This window comes from Mobula hypostoma, chromosome 7 (assembly GCF_963921235.1).
Source record: "Mobula hypostoma chromosome 7, sMobHyp1.1, whole genome shotgun sequence".
In the NCBI taxonomy this organism is placed as follows: domain Eukaryota; kingdom Metazoa; phylum Chordata; class Chondrichthyes; order Myliobatiformes; family Myliobatidae; genus Mobula; species Mobula hypostoma.
In genome coordinates this window covers 142,359,522-142,379,971 of record NC_086103.1, presented here as the reverse complement: position 1 = coordinate 142,379,971, position 20,450 = coordinate 142,359,522, and the positions used below count along the sequence as shown (strand labels likewise).

The following is a 20,450-nucleotide window of genomic DNA, read 5'->3' as shown; positions in this document are numbered from 1 at the left end:
TATTACCCATTTTCACCCTGAGGAAAAGTCTCTGCCTGTCCACTCAAACTACACCTCTTATCATCTTATACACCTCTAGCAAGTCACCTTTCATCTGCCTTCTCTCCAAAGGAAAACCCCTAGCTCGCTCAACCTGTCTCATAAGACATGCTTTCTAATACAGGCAATATCCTGGTAAATCTCCTCCACCCTTTTTTAAGCTTTCACATTGTTCTTGTAACAAGGCAACCAGAACTAAACATGATAATCTGAGTGTGGTCTTCCCAGGGTTTTATAGAGCTGCAACATTAACTCACGGCTCGTAAACTCAATCCCCCAACAAATGAAGGCCAATACACCAAACACCTTCTTAACCACCCTATCAACTTGCATGGCAATTTTGAGGGATCTGATGACATGGATCCCAAGATCCCTCTGTTCCTCCACACTAAGAATCCTGCCATTAACCCTATATTCTGCTTTCAAGTTCCACCTACCAAAGTGTATGACTCTTCCAGATTGAATTCCATCTGCCACCTCTCAGCCCAGCTCTGCATCCTATCAATGTCCTGTTATAATCTTCTACGCTATCCACAAAACCACGAACCTTCATGTCATACGTAAACTAACTAACCCACCATTAAGCACATCTTTCCCTCCCCCCCCCTCTGCATTCCGCAGGGATCGCTCCCTACACAACTCCCTTGTCCATTCGTCCCCCCCATCCCTCCCCACTGATCTCCCTCCTGGCACTTATCCGTGTAAGCGGAACAAGTGCTACACATGCCCTTATACTTCCTCCCTTACCACCATTCAGGGCCCCAAACAGTCCTTCCAGGTGAGGCATCACTTCACCTGTGAGTCAACTGGGGTGATATACTGCGTCCGGTGCTCCCGATGTGGCCTTTTATATATTGGCGAGACCCGACGCAGACTGGGAGACTGCTTTGCTGAACACCTACGCTCTGTCCGCCAGAGAAAGCAGGATCTCCCAGTGGCCACACATTTTAATTCCACATCCCATTCCCATTCTGACATGTCTATCCACGGCCTCCTCTACTGTAAAGATGAAGCCACACTCAGGTTGGAGGAACAACACCTTATATTCCGTCTGGGTAGCCTCCAACCTGATGGCATGAACATCGACTTCTCTAACTTCCACTAAGGCCCCACCTCCCCCTCGTACCCCATCTGTTACTCATTTTTATGCACACATTCTTTCTCTCACTCTCCTTTTTCTCCCTCTGTCCCTCTGAATATACCTCTTGCCCATCCTCTGGGTCACCCCCCCCCTTGTCTTTCTTCCCGGACCTCCTGTCCCATGATCCTCTCGTATCCCCTTTTGCCTATCACCTGTCCAGCTCTTGGCTCTATCCCTCCCCCTCCTGTCTTCTATCATTTTGCATCTCCCCCTCCCCCTCCAACTTTCAAATCCCTTACTCACTCTTCCTTCAGTTAGTCCTGACGAAGGGTCTCGGCCTGAAACGTCGACTGCACCTCTTCCTACAGATGCTGCCTGGCCTGCTGCGTTCACCAGCAACTTTGATGTATGTTGCCACCCTTCCACTTCCTCATCCAAGTCATTTATAAAAATCACAAAGAGCAGGGGTCCCAGTGGAACACCACTGGTCACTCACCTTCAGAAAGGATACACTCCATGTGCCATCATCCTCTCTCTTCCATGGGCAAGCCAATTCTGTATCCACACAACCAAGTTTCCCTGGATCCCATGCCTCCTGACTCTAAGAATGAGCCTAGCATGGGGAAACTTCTGGAACAGCGTACTAAAATCCATCTACTCCACATTCACTATTCAACCTTCATTAATTTGTTTTGTCACTTCCTCGAAGAATTCAATCGGGTGCATGAGGCAGGACCTGCCCCCTCACAAAGCCATGCTCACTATTTTTAATCAGACGATGCTTCTCCAAATGCTTGTAAATCCTGTCTCTAAGAATCTTATCCAAATATTTTCCCACCACTGATATAAAACTCACTAGTCGAAATTCCCAGGATTATCCCTGTTAGCTTTCTTGAACAAAGGAATAACATTTGCTAGCCTCCAGTTTTTTGATACTATAGTGGCCAGTGGAGATGTTGAATGCAGTCTTCAACTTGTCTCCATCTCAGATATGAACAAGGTTCTAAGCATTGCGCAGATCTATCTTGGAAAATTTGGTTGCTTCCTGGAGATGTTTGAACGCAGAGGCAAGCAATGGAAGAGGGTAGTGGTTCTCTACTGTGATGTCGTTTAGGGGCTGATATCAATGCAGGAACAGGGCTTGCCATTGTTCTTGCTCACAAAAAAGAAGCCTGCCCCTGCTGGCAAGGTTGACAGACAGATAAACCCCCAAGGCCAATGCCTCCTTGATGGCCACTGTTTCAGGACAAGAGAGGGAAACGGCTGGAGTGGAGGCAGGGGAGGTGGCCTTCTTTTCACTGAAGACCTCAAGATGGTCAGCATATTCAACTGGAATGCCAGAAAGGCCAACGCTAGCAGTTGACACAGGAAGGGATTCACGACCAGGAGCTTGAGCTGGACCCAGACAGGTGGACAGGCATGCCGGTCCCCACTCTTGGAGCACCAGTGGCAGTTCAGGTAAATCACCCAGATAGGAGAGCTGTTCCTAAAGGTTACTTTCTAGCACAAGTTGGAGGGGTTCTGTGAAAAAATGGATCTCTCCGCTGCCCAAAAGCAGATCATCCAGGGCCTTGACGTCAATATCTTCTCTCAATTGCCAAGTCCGAACTCTCCATTTTTGAGCCAAACACATATCCGTGAGATTCCCGGCTGCCCCGGAGTTGATAAATGCCTTAAGTTTATGGTTCTGAGACCCCTATGACAAGGAAGCTGGGAGCATCACGCAGTAAGGGGAAGAGGTTTGCATGGAAAACCGACCTTCCTGCTGAAGGGTATCCTCTTTTACTGAGGACTTGGGACATGAAGCCCGGAAGTGTCCTGAATCACCACAACAAAGGCAGGAACCTGTTCTCGTGTGCTGATCTTATGCCTCCTGAGATAGGCACATACTCATAGACATAGTCATACTTTATTGATCCCGGGGGAAATAGGTTTTCGTTACAGTTGCACCATAAGTAATAAATAGTAATAAAACCATAAATAGTTAAATAGTAATATGTAAATTATGCCAGTAAATTATGAACACCAGAGTAAATTACGTGCAACCTACTTGCATAGGCTCCTCCGTGATGAGGCAGAGGGTGAAGACAAATGGTGATCCAAAGAGTAAGAAGCTCAAGACATGCTTTCCCTACACCAACAACAGGAAATCTGCAGATGCTGGAAATACAAGCAACGCACATAAAAGTTGCTGGTGAACGCAGCAGGCCAGGCAGCATCTCTAGGAAGAAGTGCAGTCGATGTTTCAGGCCGAGACCCTTCGTCAGGACTAACTGAAGGAAGAGTGAGTAAGGGATTTGAAAGTTGGAGGGGGAGGGGGAGATCCAAAATGATAGGAGAAGACCGGAGGGGGAGGGATGGAGCCAAGAGCTGGACAGGTGATAGGCAAAAGGGATATGATGGGTTCATGGGACAGGAGGTCCGGGAAGAAAGACAAGGAGGGCGGGGGGAACCCAGAGGATGGGCAAGGGGTATATTCAGAGGGACAGAGGCAAAAAAAGAGTGAGAGAAAGAATGTGTGTATAAAAATAAGTAACAGAGGGGGTATGAGGGGGAGGTGGGGCATTAGCGGAAGTTAGAGAAGTCGATGTTCATGCCATCAGGTTGGAGGCTACCCAGACGGAATATAAGATGTTGTTCCTCCAACCTGAGTGTGGCTTCATCTTTACAGTAGAGGAGGCCGTGGATAGACATGTCAGAATGGGAATGGGATGTGGAATTAAAATGTGTGGCCACTGGGAGATCCTGCTTAATCATCCTTCGATGATTTTAAGTTCCCTGGCCCCCACCGCTTTATTTTCACCATGGATGTCCAGTCCATATATACTTCCATCCCCCATCAGGAAGGTCTCAAAGCTCTACACTTTTTGGATTCCAGACCTAATCAGTTCCCCTCTACCACCACTCTGCTCAGTCTAGCGGAATTAGTCCTTACTCTTAATAATTTCTCCTTTGGCTTCTCCCACTTCCTCCAAACTAAAGGTGTAGCTATGGGCACCCGTATGGGTCCTAGCTATGCCTGCCTTTTTGTTGGCTTTGTGGAACAATCTATGTTCCGTGCCTATTCTGATATCTGTCTCCCACTTTTCCTTCGCTACATCGACGACTGCATTGGCGCTGCTTCCTGCACGCATGCAGAGCTCGTTGACTTTATTAACTTTGCCTCCAACTTTCACCCTGCCCTCAAGTTTACCTGGTCCATTTCCGACATCTCCCTCCCCTTCCTAGATCTTTCTGTCTCTGTCTCTGGAGACAACTTATCCACTGATGTCTACTATAAACCTACTGACTCTCACAGCTATCTGGACTATTCCTCTTCTCACCCTGTCTCTTGCAAAAACGCCATCCCCTTCTCGCAATTCCTCCGTCTCCGCCGCATCTGCTCTCAGGATGAGGCTTTTCATTCTAGGACGAGGGAGATGTCTTCCTTTTTTAAAGAAAGGGGCTTCCCTTCCTCTACTATCGACTCTGCTCTTAAACGCATCTCCCCCATTTCACGTACATCTGCTCTCACTCCATCCTCCCGCCACCCCACTAGGAATAGGGTTCCCCTGGTCCTCACCTACCACCCCATCAGCCTCCAGGTCCAACATATTATTCTCCATAACTTCCACCACCTCCAACGGGATCCCACCACTAAGCACATCTTTCCCTCCCCCCCTCTGCATTCCGCAGGGATCGCTCCCTACGCAACTCCCTTGTCCATTCGTCCCCCCAATCCCTCCCCACTGATCTCCCTCCTGGCACTTATCCATGTAAGCGGAACAAGTGCTACACATACCCTTACACTTCCTCCCTTACCACCATTCAGGGCCCCAAACAGTCCTTCCAGCTGAGGCAACACTTCACCTGTGAGTCGGCTGGGGTGATATACTGCGTCCGGGGCTCCCGATATGGCCTTTTATATATTGGCGAGACCCGACGCAGACTGGGAGACTGCTTTGCTGAACACCTACGCTCTGTCCGCCAGAGAAAGCAGGATCTCCCAGTGGCCACACATTTTAATTCCACATCCCAATCCCATTCTGACATGTCTATCCACGGCCTCCTCTACTGTAAAGATGAAGCCACACTCAGGTTGGAGGAACAACACCTTATATTCCGTCTGGGTAGCCTCCAACCTGATGGCATGAACATCGACTTCTCTAACTTCTGTTAATGCCCCAACTCCCCCTCGTACCCCATCGGTTATTTATTTTTATACACACATTCTTTCTCTCACTCTCCTTTTTCTCCCTCTGTCCCTCTGAATATACCCCTTGCTCATCCTCTGGGTTCCGCCCCCCTTGTCTTTCTTCCCGGACCTCCTGTCCCATGATCTTCTCGTATCCCTTTTGCCTATCACCTGTCCAGCTCTTGGCTCCATCCCTCCCCCTCCTGTCTTCTCCTATCATTTTTGGATCTCCCCCTCCCCCTCCAACTTTCAAATCCCTTACTCACTCTTCCTTCAGTTAGTCCTGACGAAGGGTCTCGGCCTGGAACGTCGACTGCACCTCTTCCTAGAGATGCTGCCTGGCCTGCTGCATTCACCAGCAACTTTTATGTGTGTTGCTTTCCCTACACCGCTCAGTTGCCCAGTTATCAACTCAAATGGCCAGATTAATCAGGTCATCCAGGCTGTCTTGCACATTACGCGCTACAATCTCATACTGGACCCCTACGCTTGATCCCCATTGGAAGGCAGTGATGGGCGACCTCTCGTTCCACCTCTTCTTCACCACAAGTATCCAGTGCTTTACTGCATAGACCCTCTACCTTGGTGCAGATCCAGGAGTCAGTGGGCAACTTCCTGACGCTGTATTGCAAGGTCAAAAGCTCTCTTGAACTCAACAAGAAATTGCTGAAACACCTGGGCTGCAGGGGAATTTTGTTCCCATAGAACATTGAATAGTCCGAGTGGGAGTCCGTCTAAGAGTTTCACTATATGCGTCAGTTTATGTGCATCATCACCGAACTGACCTGGTTGGGCTTGGAAAGTCAGCTCACACAGGGTGACAAAGTTCCTGCAGCCATCTGGGTCACCAGAGTATTTGCCTGGTGGAGTATTACTCAGTTCTGGTCTGGACACAGTTATGGGAGTCGGAGCTTTAGTTGCCGACGTTGATGAGGCTGTTAAAGAGGAGAATCTGGGAGATGCTGGGAGTGGGACTGACATGGCTAAAGGATGCAGAACTGCATTTGTGAGAGTGCTAGTGGTTGTCACCTAATTCTGGCTGACGGTAGTAAGCTGCTAAACTGCGGCTGTGAGAGAAGTAATTATTGCCACCTGATTCTGGCTGTCTTCAATGAATTGCTGAACTGTTGCTGCAAGGCCTGACACCTGTTCTTCCAGCTAGGACTGGGCTCACTATTCTGGAAGCAGCTGTGGTTGTACATGAGAGATGTCAGCCAATCCAGCTTCTACTGATCTCAATTTCGGTCTGTACTGGGCTTGTCGTTCTGAGAGTATCTGTCACACTGCTGCAGTTACTTCTCCCAACACAGCTTCAACTGACTGTAACTTATCTCCTATCTGGCCACTGAATGTTAGGGCCGAGGTCAGCTGCTCTCTCTCTGCTGGGTCCATTGTATTTGGTCGAGATTTGCTGACAGGGTGTGTGGTTATGGCCACAGTATGGAGAGAGACGCACTGAAGTGGATCAACAGTTCACTAACTAATGGGAACTGTGCAGAAAATAATGGAAAAACAAAACAATAAACGTCAGGCCAACAGGGCCATTAAGTAGAACTGTCAAACTAAAGCTAACGCTGATACAGCAGCTCAGTCGTAGTAGCTTAATACTAAATAAATATCGCTCCTTACCAGTATCAGGCTAAATAGTAGTCTTTTCTCCCGGAACGAGGACAGCGGTAAGTAGGGAGTGTAGATGTTGCTCTACTTTTGGTCAAGTCTCAACAAGACAGAAATGAAAGGAAGGGAGTTAAATGCCACCACAATGAAACACTAACTGGCTGGAACATGCATACTCATGAGAGTGATTGCCGAATGTGTTCTGCGACCCGCTTGTGAGTACCCGGGGCAGAGTATGTGATTGTGACGTCCAGAGTAACAAACACAAAATGCTGGAGGAACTCAGCAGGTCAGACAGCATCTATGGAGAGATATAAACAGTGGATGGGCCAAGACCCTTTGTCAGGAGCATATACTGTACATGTAGAATGCCTTGGGGTTTACCTTAATCTTTTAGCGAAGGCCCTCTCATATGCCCTTCTAACTCTCCTAAATCCCTTCGTAAGCCTACCTTGTAATTCTTAAGAGCCCTGTCTGATCCTAAACCTGATATTTGCTTCTTTCTTTCTCTTGACTAGAATTTCTATATCTCTTCACCCTGCCATCCTTTCCATGCTTCAATTGGACAAACCTATCCAGAACCCCATGCACGTGCTCCCAAAACAACTTGTACATTTCCATTGTGCATTTCCTTGAGTACATTTATTCCCAATTTACACGCCAAAGTTCCAGCCTAATATTGAATTGAATTGACTTTATTTCTTATATCTTTCATACACATGAGGAATAAAAATATTGACGTTACATCTCCATCTAAATGTGCAATGTGTAATTTATAGTAATTTATAACAAATAATATTATACACCTTTTTACACACCTGTATTTGTAAATGTCCTGAATAGTGGGAGGTTCACAACTACAGATGCGCTGGGCTGTCTGCACCACTCTCTGCAGAGTCCTGCGATTGAGGGAAGTACAGTTCCCATACCAGGCAGTGATGCAGCCAGTCAAGATGCTCTCAATTGTGCCCCTGGAGAAAGTTGTTAGGATTTGGAGACCCATACCAAACTTCTTCAACCGTCTGAGGTGAAAGAGGCGCTGTTGTATCTTTTTCACCACACAGCTGGTATGCACAGACCACGCGAGATCCTCGGTGATGTGTATACCAAGGAACTAAAAACTGTTCACCCTCTCAACCCCAGATCCATTGATGTCAATAGGGATTAGCCTGTCTTCATTTCTCCTGTAGTCCATAACCAGCTCCTTTGTTTTTGCAACATTGAGGGAGAGGTTGTTTTCTTCACAGACACCACTGTGTCAGGGTGATGACTTCTTCTCTGTAGGCTGCCTCATTACTATTTGAGATTAGGCCAATCATTGTAGCGTCGTCTGCAAATTTAATTAGCAAATTGGAGCTGTGGATGGCGACACAGTCATGGGTATACAGAGAGTAAGGGAGGGGTCTTAAGACATAGCCCTGGGGTGGCACCTGTGTTGAGGGTCAGAGGGGCAGAGGTAAGGGAGCCCACTATTACCATCAATATACTATGGTAAAGGTCAGGGACTTGTGGTCACCATTTCCCAAATGCTTACACTTTCTCTTTTAAACATCACTTTCTCTTTGCATAAAATCCAGAAGCATACAATCCACAGTGAAATCTAATCTGGAGTGGATCCAAAAGAAAATTTTGCCAGCATATTAGATTAGATTAGATTCAACTTTATTGTCATTGTCCTGAGTACAGATACAAAGCCAATGAAATGCAATTAGCTTCTGACCAAAAGTGCAAAAGAATAGCATTATTTACAAAATAACTGTGAATGAGAAGTAAGTGCTACAGCATACAATATAAAAGTACTGAGATAGTACAATATGGGTGCAATACTGCTTAGCGCTGTGATGTGAGGTTCAGCAGGGTCACAGCCTCAGGGAAGAAGCTTCCTGTGCCTGCTGGTGTGGGAGCGGAGGCTCCTGTAGCGCCTACCGGATGGGAGAAGAGTAAAAAGTCCATGGTTAAGGTAAGATGCATCCTTGATAATGCTTTTCGCCCTGCCCAGGCAGCGGTTATGGTAGGTGTACTCAATGGTGGACAATTGAGTGCCGATAATCCACTGGGCAGTTTTCACCATACGCTGGAGTGCTTTGCGGTCTGATACGGGACAATTGCCACACCACACTGAAATGCAGTTGGTGAGTATGCTCTCAATGGTACAGCAGTAAAAGTCCGTCAGTATCCTGGGACAGAGGTGAGCTTTCTTGATGCTCCGCAGGAAATAAAGGTGCTGTTGTGCCTTTTTGATCAGGATGGAGGAGTTCAGGGACCAGGTGAGATCCTCGGAAATGTGGACACCAAGGAATTTGAAGCTTGATGCACGCTCTACTACAGTTCTGTTAATGTAGATTGGAACATGAGTGTGGCTCTTAGCATGCCTGAAGTCCACAATAATCTCCTTGGTCTTCTGGGTGTTAAGGGCCAGGTTGTTATTGGCACACCACGTGGCCAGGCTGTCTCGTTATCCCTTCTGATCAGGCCAAGCCTCATGGTGTCATCTGCGAATTTAATTATGGAGTTAGAACCTTGTACAGGAACACAGTCATAGGTGAAAATGGAGTACAGAAGAGGGCTCAGCACACAGCCTTGTGGCACACTGGTATTCAGGGTGAGAATGGAGGAGAGGTTGTCTAATTTAACAGATTAGGATCTGTTAGTCAGAAAGTCCAAGGTCCAATTGCAGAGGGATGAGCTGATACCAAGCTGGCGAAGTTTGGCAATCAGCTTGGAGGGGATCACAGATTTGAATACTGAACTAAAGTCAGTGAGCAGCATTCTGACGTAAGAGTTGGGGCTGTCCAGGTGGGTCAGGGCAGAATGAAGTGCCGTGGAGATGGCGTCCTCTGTAGACCTGTTGGTGCAATAGGCAAATTGATGGAGGTCCAGGGTAGTGGGCAGACAGGATTTCAGATGTGATAGAACCAGTCTCTCAAAGCACTTTGCAATGATGGGGATGAGTGCAACTGGGAAGTCATTCAGGCCCATGGCAGTAGAATGCTTTGGCATTGGCACATTGAAACTTGTGGGGACAACTGCCTGGGCCAGGAATAGATTGAAAATGTCCATGAAGACCCCGGCCAACTGCCCTACACAGACTCCGAGCACACGGCCAGGTATTCCATCCGGACCAGCTGCCTTCCATACATTCACCCTGCTCAGGGTGGTGCAATCAGCGGAGGTGGAAAGTGAGAGAGGCAGTTCACCAGGTGGGAGATCCGCTTTGCGGGTGACCTCCTTGTTCCATCAGTCAAAGCGAGTGTAGAAGTAATTGAGCTCATCAGGGAGGGAAACAGCTGGAAGGGGGCACAGTAATGTGCCGGGGGTCCGAGAAGTTGAAATGCTCCTCTGTTTGTATGTGTGTTTAGCTTGAGAGATTCCCCTCCTCAGGTTGGCCCTGGCTGAGCTGTAAGCCTCCCGGTCTCCAAACCTAAAGGCTGAATCTCTGGCTTTGAGCAGGAGCAAACCTCTCTGTTCATCCATGGTTTCTGATTGGGGAAAACATTTATTTGTTTTTGTGATGTCACTCTATCTACACACTTGTTGATGTGCTCAAGGACAGAGTTGGTATATAAGTCAATGTTAATCTGAGAGTCTGTGGTGGCATGGGCAGCAGACGCGCTCCAGTCTGTGTGCTGGATGTAGTCAAGCAGCTGAGTGAACTGACAGATTTGTCATTTCAGTGTTTAGTTAATTGAAGACGTTAGTGTTTGGGAACACTTGCACTAAACCACTGACATTTACCAGCAAGATTCAGTCTGGTGTTTTGAATATAATCTGTAGCCTAGAAATGTTCAGAGTAAATACTACTACAGTTATGTACATTTCCTTTATTGGGTATTTGTTTTTATAATATTGGGGAACTTTGATGAAAAATGCACGAGATTTTTTCATTTAGATCCAGAATTTTGCTATACAGGTGTCCCCCGCTTTTCGAATGTTCGCTTTACAAAACCTGGCTGTTATGAAAGACCTACATTAGTTACCTGTTTTCACTAACAGAAGGTGTTTTCACTGTTACAAAAAAAGGCAGCACGCGCAAAAAGCAGCACGCAATAAAAGGCAGCACGCGCCCCGAGCAGCCAAGCTCCTCCCCCAGAATGGCATTCTAGCCGGCATTGCTTAAACATGTGCCTGTGAGCAGCCGTTTGCAAGATGAGTTCTACAGTATCATAAAAGCCTAAAAGAGCTCGTAAGGGTGTTACACTTAGCGTAAAACTAGACATAATTAAGCATTTCGATCATGGTGAACAAAGTAAGGACAAAGCGAGTTTGGCTTGTGAAAGTTGACGAAGATGATGTTGAAGAGGTTTTGGCATCCCATGACCAAGAACCAATAGTTGGAGAGCTGATGTGATTGGAAGAGCAAAAGATAACAATCAAAACCGAATGCAGTAGCGAACGGACCGAAAGTGAAGTAGTCCAGGAACTGAACGTGAAGAAGGTGACCTGCCTGCCCTGATGGAAACAGACGACGATGAGATGACACCCCAGTGTCCCACCACCCCAACCCCCGGGCCGCAGACCGATACCGATCCGCGGAGAATGCAGCGGTAGCCAGGACGTACCCAGCGCATCTTTAAGAAAAAAGCTGAAGTAAACAAACTAATTAATTAGGTGCCGCCCGACACGTAAATGTCGGCCCAGATCAGAGGCAATTGCTGGTTGTGTCTACCTTCGGATGGCAGGGGAAACCTGTACAACATCCTGAAATATATGGAATAATTTATTAAAAAAGTGAATGTTATTTGCTTATACAAAGCAAATTGTAAAGTTTTTTTTCATCAGCTAAGCATTTTAATAAATAGTTTTAAAATTGATCATTTGAGACAAGGGATTTGTAAACTTTAAAGGGGCAATTTAATCACTTCTATTCAATTTGTGGTTGCAGATTGAGTTTTGACTTGCTTTTAATCATTAAAAATTTAGCTGATCTGATTTGATTGTGGCAAAATGAAAGTAAGTAAATAATTTGACCAGAATATAATCCGTGATAATTTATGATGGCAGATGTCATTCAATATTTGACCAAAATATTATGAACTGTACCATGGATATTGCTCTTGCAAAAATGTTTCAATGAAAATAGAGGTACAATAAGATGTTGATAATCTGCTATCTCACTATTTGGAAATATCAATGGTTTGGTATGTTGCACATCACACATTGATTCCTGAGCTCTCTAACATTCTGTGGTACTGGTTACTGCCCATCGTTTCATCACTTGGACCCTGGGTCCTATGCTTCTTTCAGTAATTAAGCCCTGGTTCCTGTGCTGCCTTCCATTCGCTGGGGTCATAATTACTGCGTTCCCTTCTTACTCATCAGGGCCAAAAGTCTGACAAGCTCTAGCTCTGCATGCTGCAGTTTCTGGTTCTATTTCCCGCACTCCTTCGAAACTTAACATGTTCAGCAGAAAGTTTATTGCTCTGTTATATAACATCCTTTTTAAAAGTGTATTGGACTTTTAAATACAATCTGATAGTGCAGAACAGCTAATCATCCAACAGCACCCAAGTTCTGTGTGTACTAGACTAAGGGAGTTTTACTGTGTATAAATACAGTATGTAAAATATGTTTTATAAAATATATAAAGTGTGTGTGTGCGTGTGAGTCTGTGAACTATATTCAGTGTCACTATTCAAAATGTTCTATTTTGATTGTCAGGTGCATCAATGCATCCATAGTATTTAACCATTTTGAATTTCTGGGAGCACTGCATTCAAGCTGGTCAGTTACCTGTTTCTGTCTTTGCTATAGGAAATTAACAAAGAAATGAACACAACGTTGTTGGTGCACTTCTTTGGGAAAGAAGGAAACCTTAAGCTTCAGTATAAAGACTTTTATAGGTAAGTTCTCAGCCACTCTATTTATTAGCTATATTCTAGGAGAACACTGACCTTCAATACAAAGTTTCATAAACCTTGCACCCTCTAATCTTAAAATACAAAACATGAACAATGTGGCATTTCACAACAATTTGAGCAATTAGGTCACAGTATAAATGTGGCACGACAGCTGTTTTAACATGTTTTCTAAATCTTTGTGAGTAAGAAATCGCTGCCTACCACAGAGACAGAAAGCCCTAATTGAACTTGTACTCCCACATCTGACTGTTAAGAGCTCTAGGTCCTGTTTTTATGGTCTATTGCAGATAATTTTTCAACATTGGTAGCTGTTTGAGTACAATGAGGGAGTTATACATTGTCTTTATGGTTAAGGTATGTGCTCTTGATCACTCCATAAAAGCTGCTTAAAAGTTTGTTACATGCCAGTAAATCTGGCTTTGCACATTTATTTAGAAGATAAAAGGGTCAGCATGGTTTCTACCTTGGTTCAGATATCACTTTTCACCTAAATGGTATTTGTTGGTAAATCAACCAAATCATCTTTCTAGTTCTTAATGGAAAAAAAATGTGATTTTTATCTGATCTTTCTTCAAAACACTTTACCACACATAGGAAATCATTGTTGGCCATTGATCAAAGTGCCTGTGTGTTTTGAAAGGAGGTGACTGATGAACCATATGGACATGTCTAATTGTTAGAAAGAAAGAAGTGATATTTTACAACAAGATTGTTTTGTTTTATGCCAGCGAGATGATATAGATTCAAAATGACAGAAGATTCAGTAAGAAGACTGGGCAGGATTATTAAACTCCAATTGTATTACCATCTTTCTAAATTTCTCTTCAGTTTAGCCTGGAGGTGCAAACACTATAGAAGAGCAAGTTTTGACTGAAGGCAAAGCTTAGAGAATTGTCATTAGAAGCAAAACATATAAGTTAAATATTTTAAAAGCTTTCCTAAGAGTATTAATTATGTTTATTTCAACAGTGTAGAGGTTATCTCTTTAGATTCTATTTGAGACCTTTGCAAATGGAGAGTATTGAGATTCATTTGAAAGATGACGTGTAAAGCTTGTTTTGAAAATACTTGCTTTAAGTTTGTCAAAATACTTAACGTGATTTTTTTATTTGATTCTTAATTATTTTTAATGTAGTTATGAAAAGAAATATTATCAGGAACATTTTTTTTACTATTTAGATAATCCACTCAGTGGTTGCTTTATTAGGTACACCTACTCATTAATGCAAATATCTCATCAGCCAATCAAATGGCAGCAACTCAATGTATACAAGCATGCAGATATGGTCAAGAGGTTCAGTTGTTATTCAGCCAAGAATCAGAATAGGGAAGAAATGTGATTAAGTGATTCTGACTGTGGAATGCTTGTTGGTGCCAGACAGGGTGGTTTGAGTATCTCAGAAACTGCTGGTCTCCTGGGATTTTCATGTACAACAGTCTCTAGAGTTTACAGAATTGGTGCATAAAACAAGAAAAACCATCCAGAGAGCAGCAGTTCCGTGGGCAAAAGCACCTTTTTAATGAGAGAGGTCAGAGGAGAATGGCCAGACTGGTTCAGGTTGATAGGAAGGTGACACTAACTCAAGTAACTATGCACAACACGTCAAACCTTGAAGTGGATAGGCTACAGCAGCAGACCACACTGGGTTCCAGTCCTATGGCCAGCTTCTGAGGTATACTCCTGTACCTAATAAAGTGGCAACTGATTGGATATAAATAAAACTGTTAGACCAGTTGATTTCTGAGCATTACTATCCATTCTGGGGAAAAGTGCATATAGAGACTATGTGGAATTGAACAGATGACCACAGACCTGGATTTCCATCACTTTCTGTCAGTGCTGCTTCTTGGCAAGAGTGTTCAGTCAGGAATCCAGGCTTCTGTCTTTCACTCAGACATAGTGTTTAAAAAAGAAGTAAAAGCTTTCTAGTATACCAGCTTTCTACATGACATAAAGCAGAAACAACCCTCTAGTGAACACTAATCATCTAATCAAGAAGTGATCTAATGATAATTTTACCAGATCTGGAAGGATTTTTGTAAAGGGTGGAAAACAAAATTTCTTCAAAGGAATATGTAGGTTTTCTTTTTCACTTTGGGCATATTTTGCTATCTGAGTAGAGCTAGATTTAAAAGAAAATTAAATCAACTCAGAGAAAATTAGAAGGAATAAATGGGAAGAATTTAAAATGTTGGTGTCATTAAAAAGTTTTGACTGAATGGCAGAAAATTTATGCTTTAAATTCTCTTTTGACTAAATGCTTGGTTGGAGAAATCTCCACAGAACAACTATGTATCTTTATTATACCATCATTAATTGCATTTATGTGGCAGTCCAAAACTGTCAAATTAATGTTTCTGATATTATTTGTCCATTTCCCTTTTCTCTCATCCAACAAAACTAAATTTGTCTCACCATTTATTTTTCTTTTCTCTTGGGGACCTTAGCTCCTTGCTGGGGAAACAATTTTAAAGTTCAGGTTCCGTTTATTGTCATTCAACTGTACACATATACACCGCCAAACGAAACAACATTCCTCCAGACAATGTGTATAACACAGTACATATAACTCACACACATAACACATGAAGAAATATTACCACAAACAAATAATAAGGGGCATATACAAGTTAAAAGGAAACAGTATAATGCTACTGGTGCATCATACGTGAAGAGACTGTATGATGAGAATTTGCTGTATGTGGTGGCAGGGAGGTCAGTAGTTTTATGGCCTGAGGGAAGAAGCTGTTTCCCATCCTAGCAGTTCTTGTCCTAATGCTACAGTACCTCTTTCCTGATGGTAGGGGGGTCAAAGAGATTTTTGGATGGATGGGAGGGGTCAGTGACAACGCTAAGAGCCTCTTCAAATAACCATATTCATTAAAGAACTTTAGCGATGGATGTCACAGGATTAGCCACTATAAAGACCTCACAGCCGAGATGAGTTATTTTTACTTAATACAATATCCAGACACATGTTTACCGGAGGCATTCAATAATTAAGAAGTAAAACAAAGATTGAGCTTCCCTGCTCCATAAATTGGAAATTTTCATGTCAATACGATCACCTTTCTTACTGCCAGGCGGAGTATAGTTTAACTCAGGACAGACTGGAACTGAAACTGGCACCTTCCTCACCATGAATTAGCTACTAATTAGATATACTTGCTATACATGAGAAGCTACAAAGAGAGCATGCAATTTTGTTTTCCCAATTCAAAAACATACTTGGACTGGATGGATTCAGAATTGGTAACAAAATGGATATGGTTTATTAAACAGAAATAGATGACTGAGCAACAGTGAGGACACAACTGATTGATATGAGCACCTCCAGACTGGGATAGGAGGAGGAAGGGTAGGGGTAACCAATTAGTACACCTTAACGTTCGATTGTTCACCTGCCAGGAAATGCGTGTGTCAACATCTGTTAAAGACTAGTCAGGCATAGTTTCTATCCAGCCTTAGTTGAATAACCTACAAGCCCTCATAACAAAAATTAATGAAAAGTTGTATTAAAACATGATTGCAAAGTAATTCTGCTAACCAGACAGAGCTTATTTTGTTTGTTTAGGAAGCTGAGGGATGCAACATTTACATCAAATTGCACAGATAATGACTTAAGTCAAGCCGTACTTTTAATTATATATGGGATGCCTAGTGAGAAGTGTGATTTACAGGAACATAAAGCAGAAAGTGATGATGGGCTTAATGACTCGGCTGCCATAGGCGTGAATGAGTTACAGACTAAACTCATGACATATTCCCATAAACTATTGCTCCCCATTGTGTATCATATTCCTAACACATGTGGAGTTAAAACCAGCATTTCCCACTAATAATTTAAAAATGTGCAAACGTGCATGAACAGACAAAATTCTCATGGCGGGCAGCAGCTAGGCACCCAAAGCTTTTCTCAGGTACACTGCATTTTGTTGGTGAGCAGGTTAGAATTCTTTTGATTTTTGAATCCTAATGGAAAGTTTGACAGAAGAAAAGGGGTCACTTATGTAGCACTGTGTAATGTCAGGACCTCAAAGACAATTATGTACTTCACAAGTGCAGGAACTGATGTAACATAGGCAAAATAACAGTCTGTATGGCCACAGCAAGATCCAATGAAGAGCGTGAATGTAAGAGAGGTTCCCACATCACTGGGTCAAGAAATTCTGAGACAGTTAAACAATTATCCATATGCCAATGGTGCATCCACCTCAAAAATAAATACAGAATTTATTGGCCATAGAAAAAGTAGAATTGATTACAGTTCAGCTTTGTTGCTTAATGTACAGGTAATTTTGCCCCTTACAGTACAAAATTTGCGATTTGATATGCTGCTTTGAAGTTGTTTTTCTCTCCACAACAAGCACTTTTCTTTTGCAGGGGTTTTGCTTTTAGTTGTGTTTTAAATGTTTATTTATTTTAAGGTTACATCAAAGTTTTAACAAGTGAAATTGCATATTTATCATGTACAGCCTAAATCTTAATATTTAATCAGACCTGTGGTCAATACAAAATAAGCAAGAATTTTGTATCCAAACAAAATGAGACTGGCTTAGAAATTAAACAGCTGTAAATTAAGAATTGGTGATAGCATTTCATTTTTAGCCATTGTCTATTAAAAGTTTATCCAGATATTATCAACAATCATCCCGCCAGTGGTGAAAAATTACCTTAGAACTAAGAAACTTAAGCTGGGAAGTTTGAAGCCTGGGGCAATGAATTTAAACCTCGCCTTTTGGATCCAGTTGTTCTGCATCAGTTTTAATCCAACCAAATCCAGCTGAATATTCTGATGATTGGTTCCAAAGCTCTTATAAATACCCTGTTTACAAAACCTTCAATACTGCCTTACAAAATGTGCCGACAAAGTATATCCTTGAATGCCTATTAATGCATTAGTTCTGGATAAAGTGCCCCTGTATCACAAACTGTTAGGATTCTAATCGTAGACTTATTCGCTATGAATCAGTTCCAATTTAGTGTATTAAATTTTTCAAACGGCAAGAACGCTACCATTTGAAATTTTCACTGAGACATGACGAATTATATTTTCTGTTTACATTTGTTTCTAGTAAGTATTTGAGTGAATATATTTCTTCATGCTTTATGTCAGGATTTGCTGGAATTTAATATAGACAAAACAATAAAATTTCCAGACTACTTTGAAATTCTTTAAAAGTATATGCAGGGTTAACCAATTTTGCTCATCGTTAAACTCTGGGCTCTTTTCCAGGCAACTGTATTTTAAACTGGCTTTACAACTTGGCGGCCTTCACAAGGCAGTTTATATAAGTTATCAGCTAAACTGGTTGATGAATGAGTGAGGGAGAAACAGGATGGCAGGAATTATTCTGTTACTAAAGCACAATTCCTTTCTGCCACTTGTAACTAATGTTAACTATGGTGTTCACTAATGTTAACTATGTCACATGAACTATTTGCATTAATTGAGTTTCCTCAAAGGGCAAAACAGCTAGGTTAATCCTTTTGGAATAACTTATATGTTGCAAGTACACTACTTTCAACTCACACCCATTTAATGGTTAGGTCCACTAGTTTATTTATTGACTATTTTCTTTACATTTTCTTGATCGATTTGAAGGAGGGACTCAATATAAGAAATGTGTAATCTTTCAAAAGTACCTACTGCAGTTTGTCCATAAAATAATTTGCAATAATGATTGTTTTCTGTGGGAAAAGATATAGCCAGCTCAAAGTCAATAATGTGTGTTTTATTTATCAACAGCACAAAGTAAATACTATCTTTCACACACATGGCTGTTACTGCTATTTGTTGATCATGTGGATTTAAGTTTCCTTTAGTAAATGCCTTTGAAAAGCTTCTACCACCATCTGCTGGTTGTATTCTTCACCATATTTTGGACCTCTGTATCCAATTTTAAACACAATTTATTGGACTTTCCTCAGTGATCAGGTTTGTTTAATGATACAGAGTCTAAGGGAATGTTATACTGCATTTATTTCTAAGCCAGTCTGAGATAGATATATAGTTGTGAGAAACCCATGCTTCTTGGTACATTCTCTGTATATTAAAAAAAAACACTGGAATTGCAAATTGTTTTAATGAGTTAGAAACTTACTGTGTCAATTACCTATTTTTTGATGCCTATAAAAAGTATTCACTAATTATTAACATAATTAGTTAAATGGAAATCACCTGTGTGCAGGCAAGGTGTTTCAATTGATTATTATCAAAATACTTCTGTATCTAGAAGGTCCAACTTCTGGTGAGTAAATATCCTGGTAAAAACTAGACCATGAAGACAGAAGAACACTCCAGGCAACTCCATGCAAAGGTTATTGAAAAGCACAACTCAGGACATGGATACAAGAATATTTCCAGGTCACTGAATATCACTTGGAGTGTAGTTAAATCATCATCAAGAAATGGAAAGAATATGGCACAGTTGTAAATCTGCCTACACCAGGCCGTCCTGAAAAACTGAGTAACTGTGCAAGAAGGGGACCAGTGAGGGAGGCCACCAAGAGACCTATGACAACTCTGGAGGAGTTACAAGCTTCAGTGGCTGAGCTGGGGGACACTACACATACAACTGTTGACTGGGTTCTTCACCAGCCCCAGCATTTTGGGAGAGTGGCAAAGAGAAAGCCACTTTTTAAAAGAACTCGCATGAAATCTCAGCTAGAGTTTGCTAGAAGGCACATGGAAGACTCTGAAGTCAGCTGGAAGAAGGTTCTATAGTCTGATGAAACCAAATTTGAGCTTTTCGGCCACATCATCAAAAACACACCATCTCTACTATGAAGCAAGGTGGTGGCTGCATCATGCTGTGGGGATGCTTCACTGCAACAGGCCCTATAAGGCTTGTAAAAGTGGAGGGTAAAATGAATGCAGCAAAATACAGGGAAATCCTGGAGGAAAACCTGATGCAGTCTGCAAGAGAACTGCCACTTGAGGAGAAGATATGTTTTCCAGCAAGATTTGTTTTCCAAAAACAACAAAGTTAATGTCCTGCAGAGATGAAGTCAGAGTCCAGACCTCAATCCATTTTAGAATTTGTGGCTGGACTTGAAAAGGGCTGTTCACTCACAATCCCCGTGCAATCTGACAGAGCTTGAGCGGTTTTGTAAAGAAGAATGGGGAAAAATTGCAGTGTTCAGATATGCAAAGCTGATAGAGACCAATTCACACAGACTCAAGGCTGTATTACTGCCAAAGGTGCACCTACTAAATATTGACTTGAAGTAGGTGAATACTTATGCAATCTATTAGTTTGTATTTTATATTTGTAATTAATTGAGACCAATTTGTAGAGATCTGTTTTCACTTTGGCACGAAAGAGTCTTTTCTGTCGATCTGTGTCAAAAAAAGCCAAATTAGATCCACTGTGATTCAATGTTGTAAAACAATAAACATGAAAACTTCCAAGGGAAGGGGCTGAATACTTTTTATAGGGATTGTATGCATACTTTTTGATGCAAATAATTTCCTTGTTCTGTACTTTTTAATATAACTTCCTTCAGAAACAAAAGTGCCAATAATACACTCTCAGAGTAAATGACAAACAAAAAAATCCACATTTTTCAGATAGAAGTCTCTGTTTTTGTTAATCAGTATTCTACAGCTTTAGCGTTTTGAGGTCAGGCAGTCAGGGTCTGTGGCAGGTGTCCAGACAACCACGTTTAGTTATCGCT

At 42.5% G+C, this 20,450-nt stretch overlaps 1 protein-coding gene across 1 annotated transcript in view; it reads left to right on the top strand.

Moving 5' to 3' along the window:
• The window catches only part of micu2 (mitochondrial calcium uptake 2), a 428,019-nt gene that overhangs the window by 378,526 nt on the left and 29,043 nt on the right, over positions 1-20,450 (top strand). Inside the window, exon 9 of the mRNA XM_063054190.1 lies at positions 12,663-12,751. Coding sequence (XP_062910260.1) covers positions 12,663-12,751 — 89 coding nt within the window. The remainder of the gene's footprint in view (positions 1-12,662; positions 12,752-20,450) is intronic.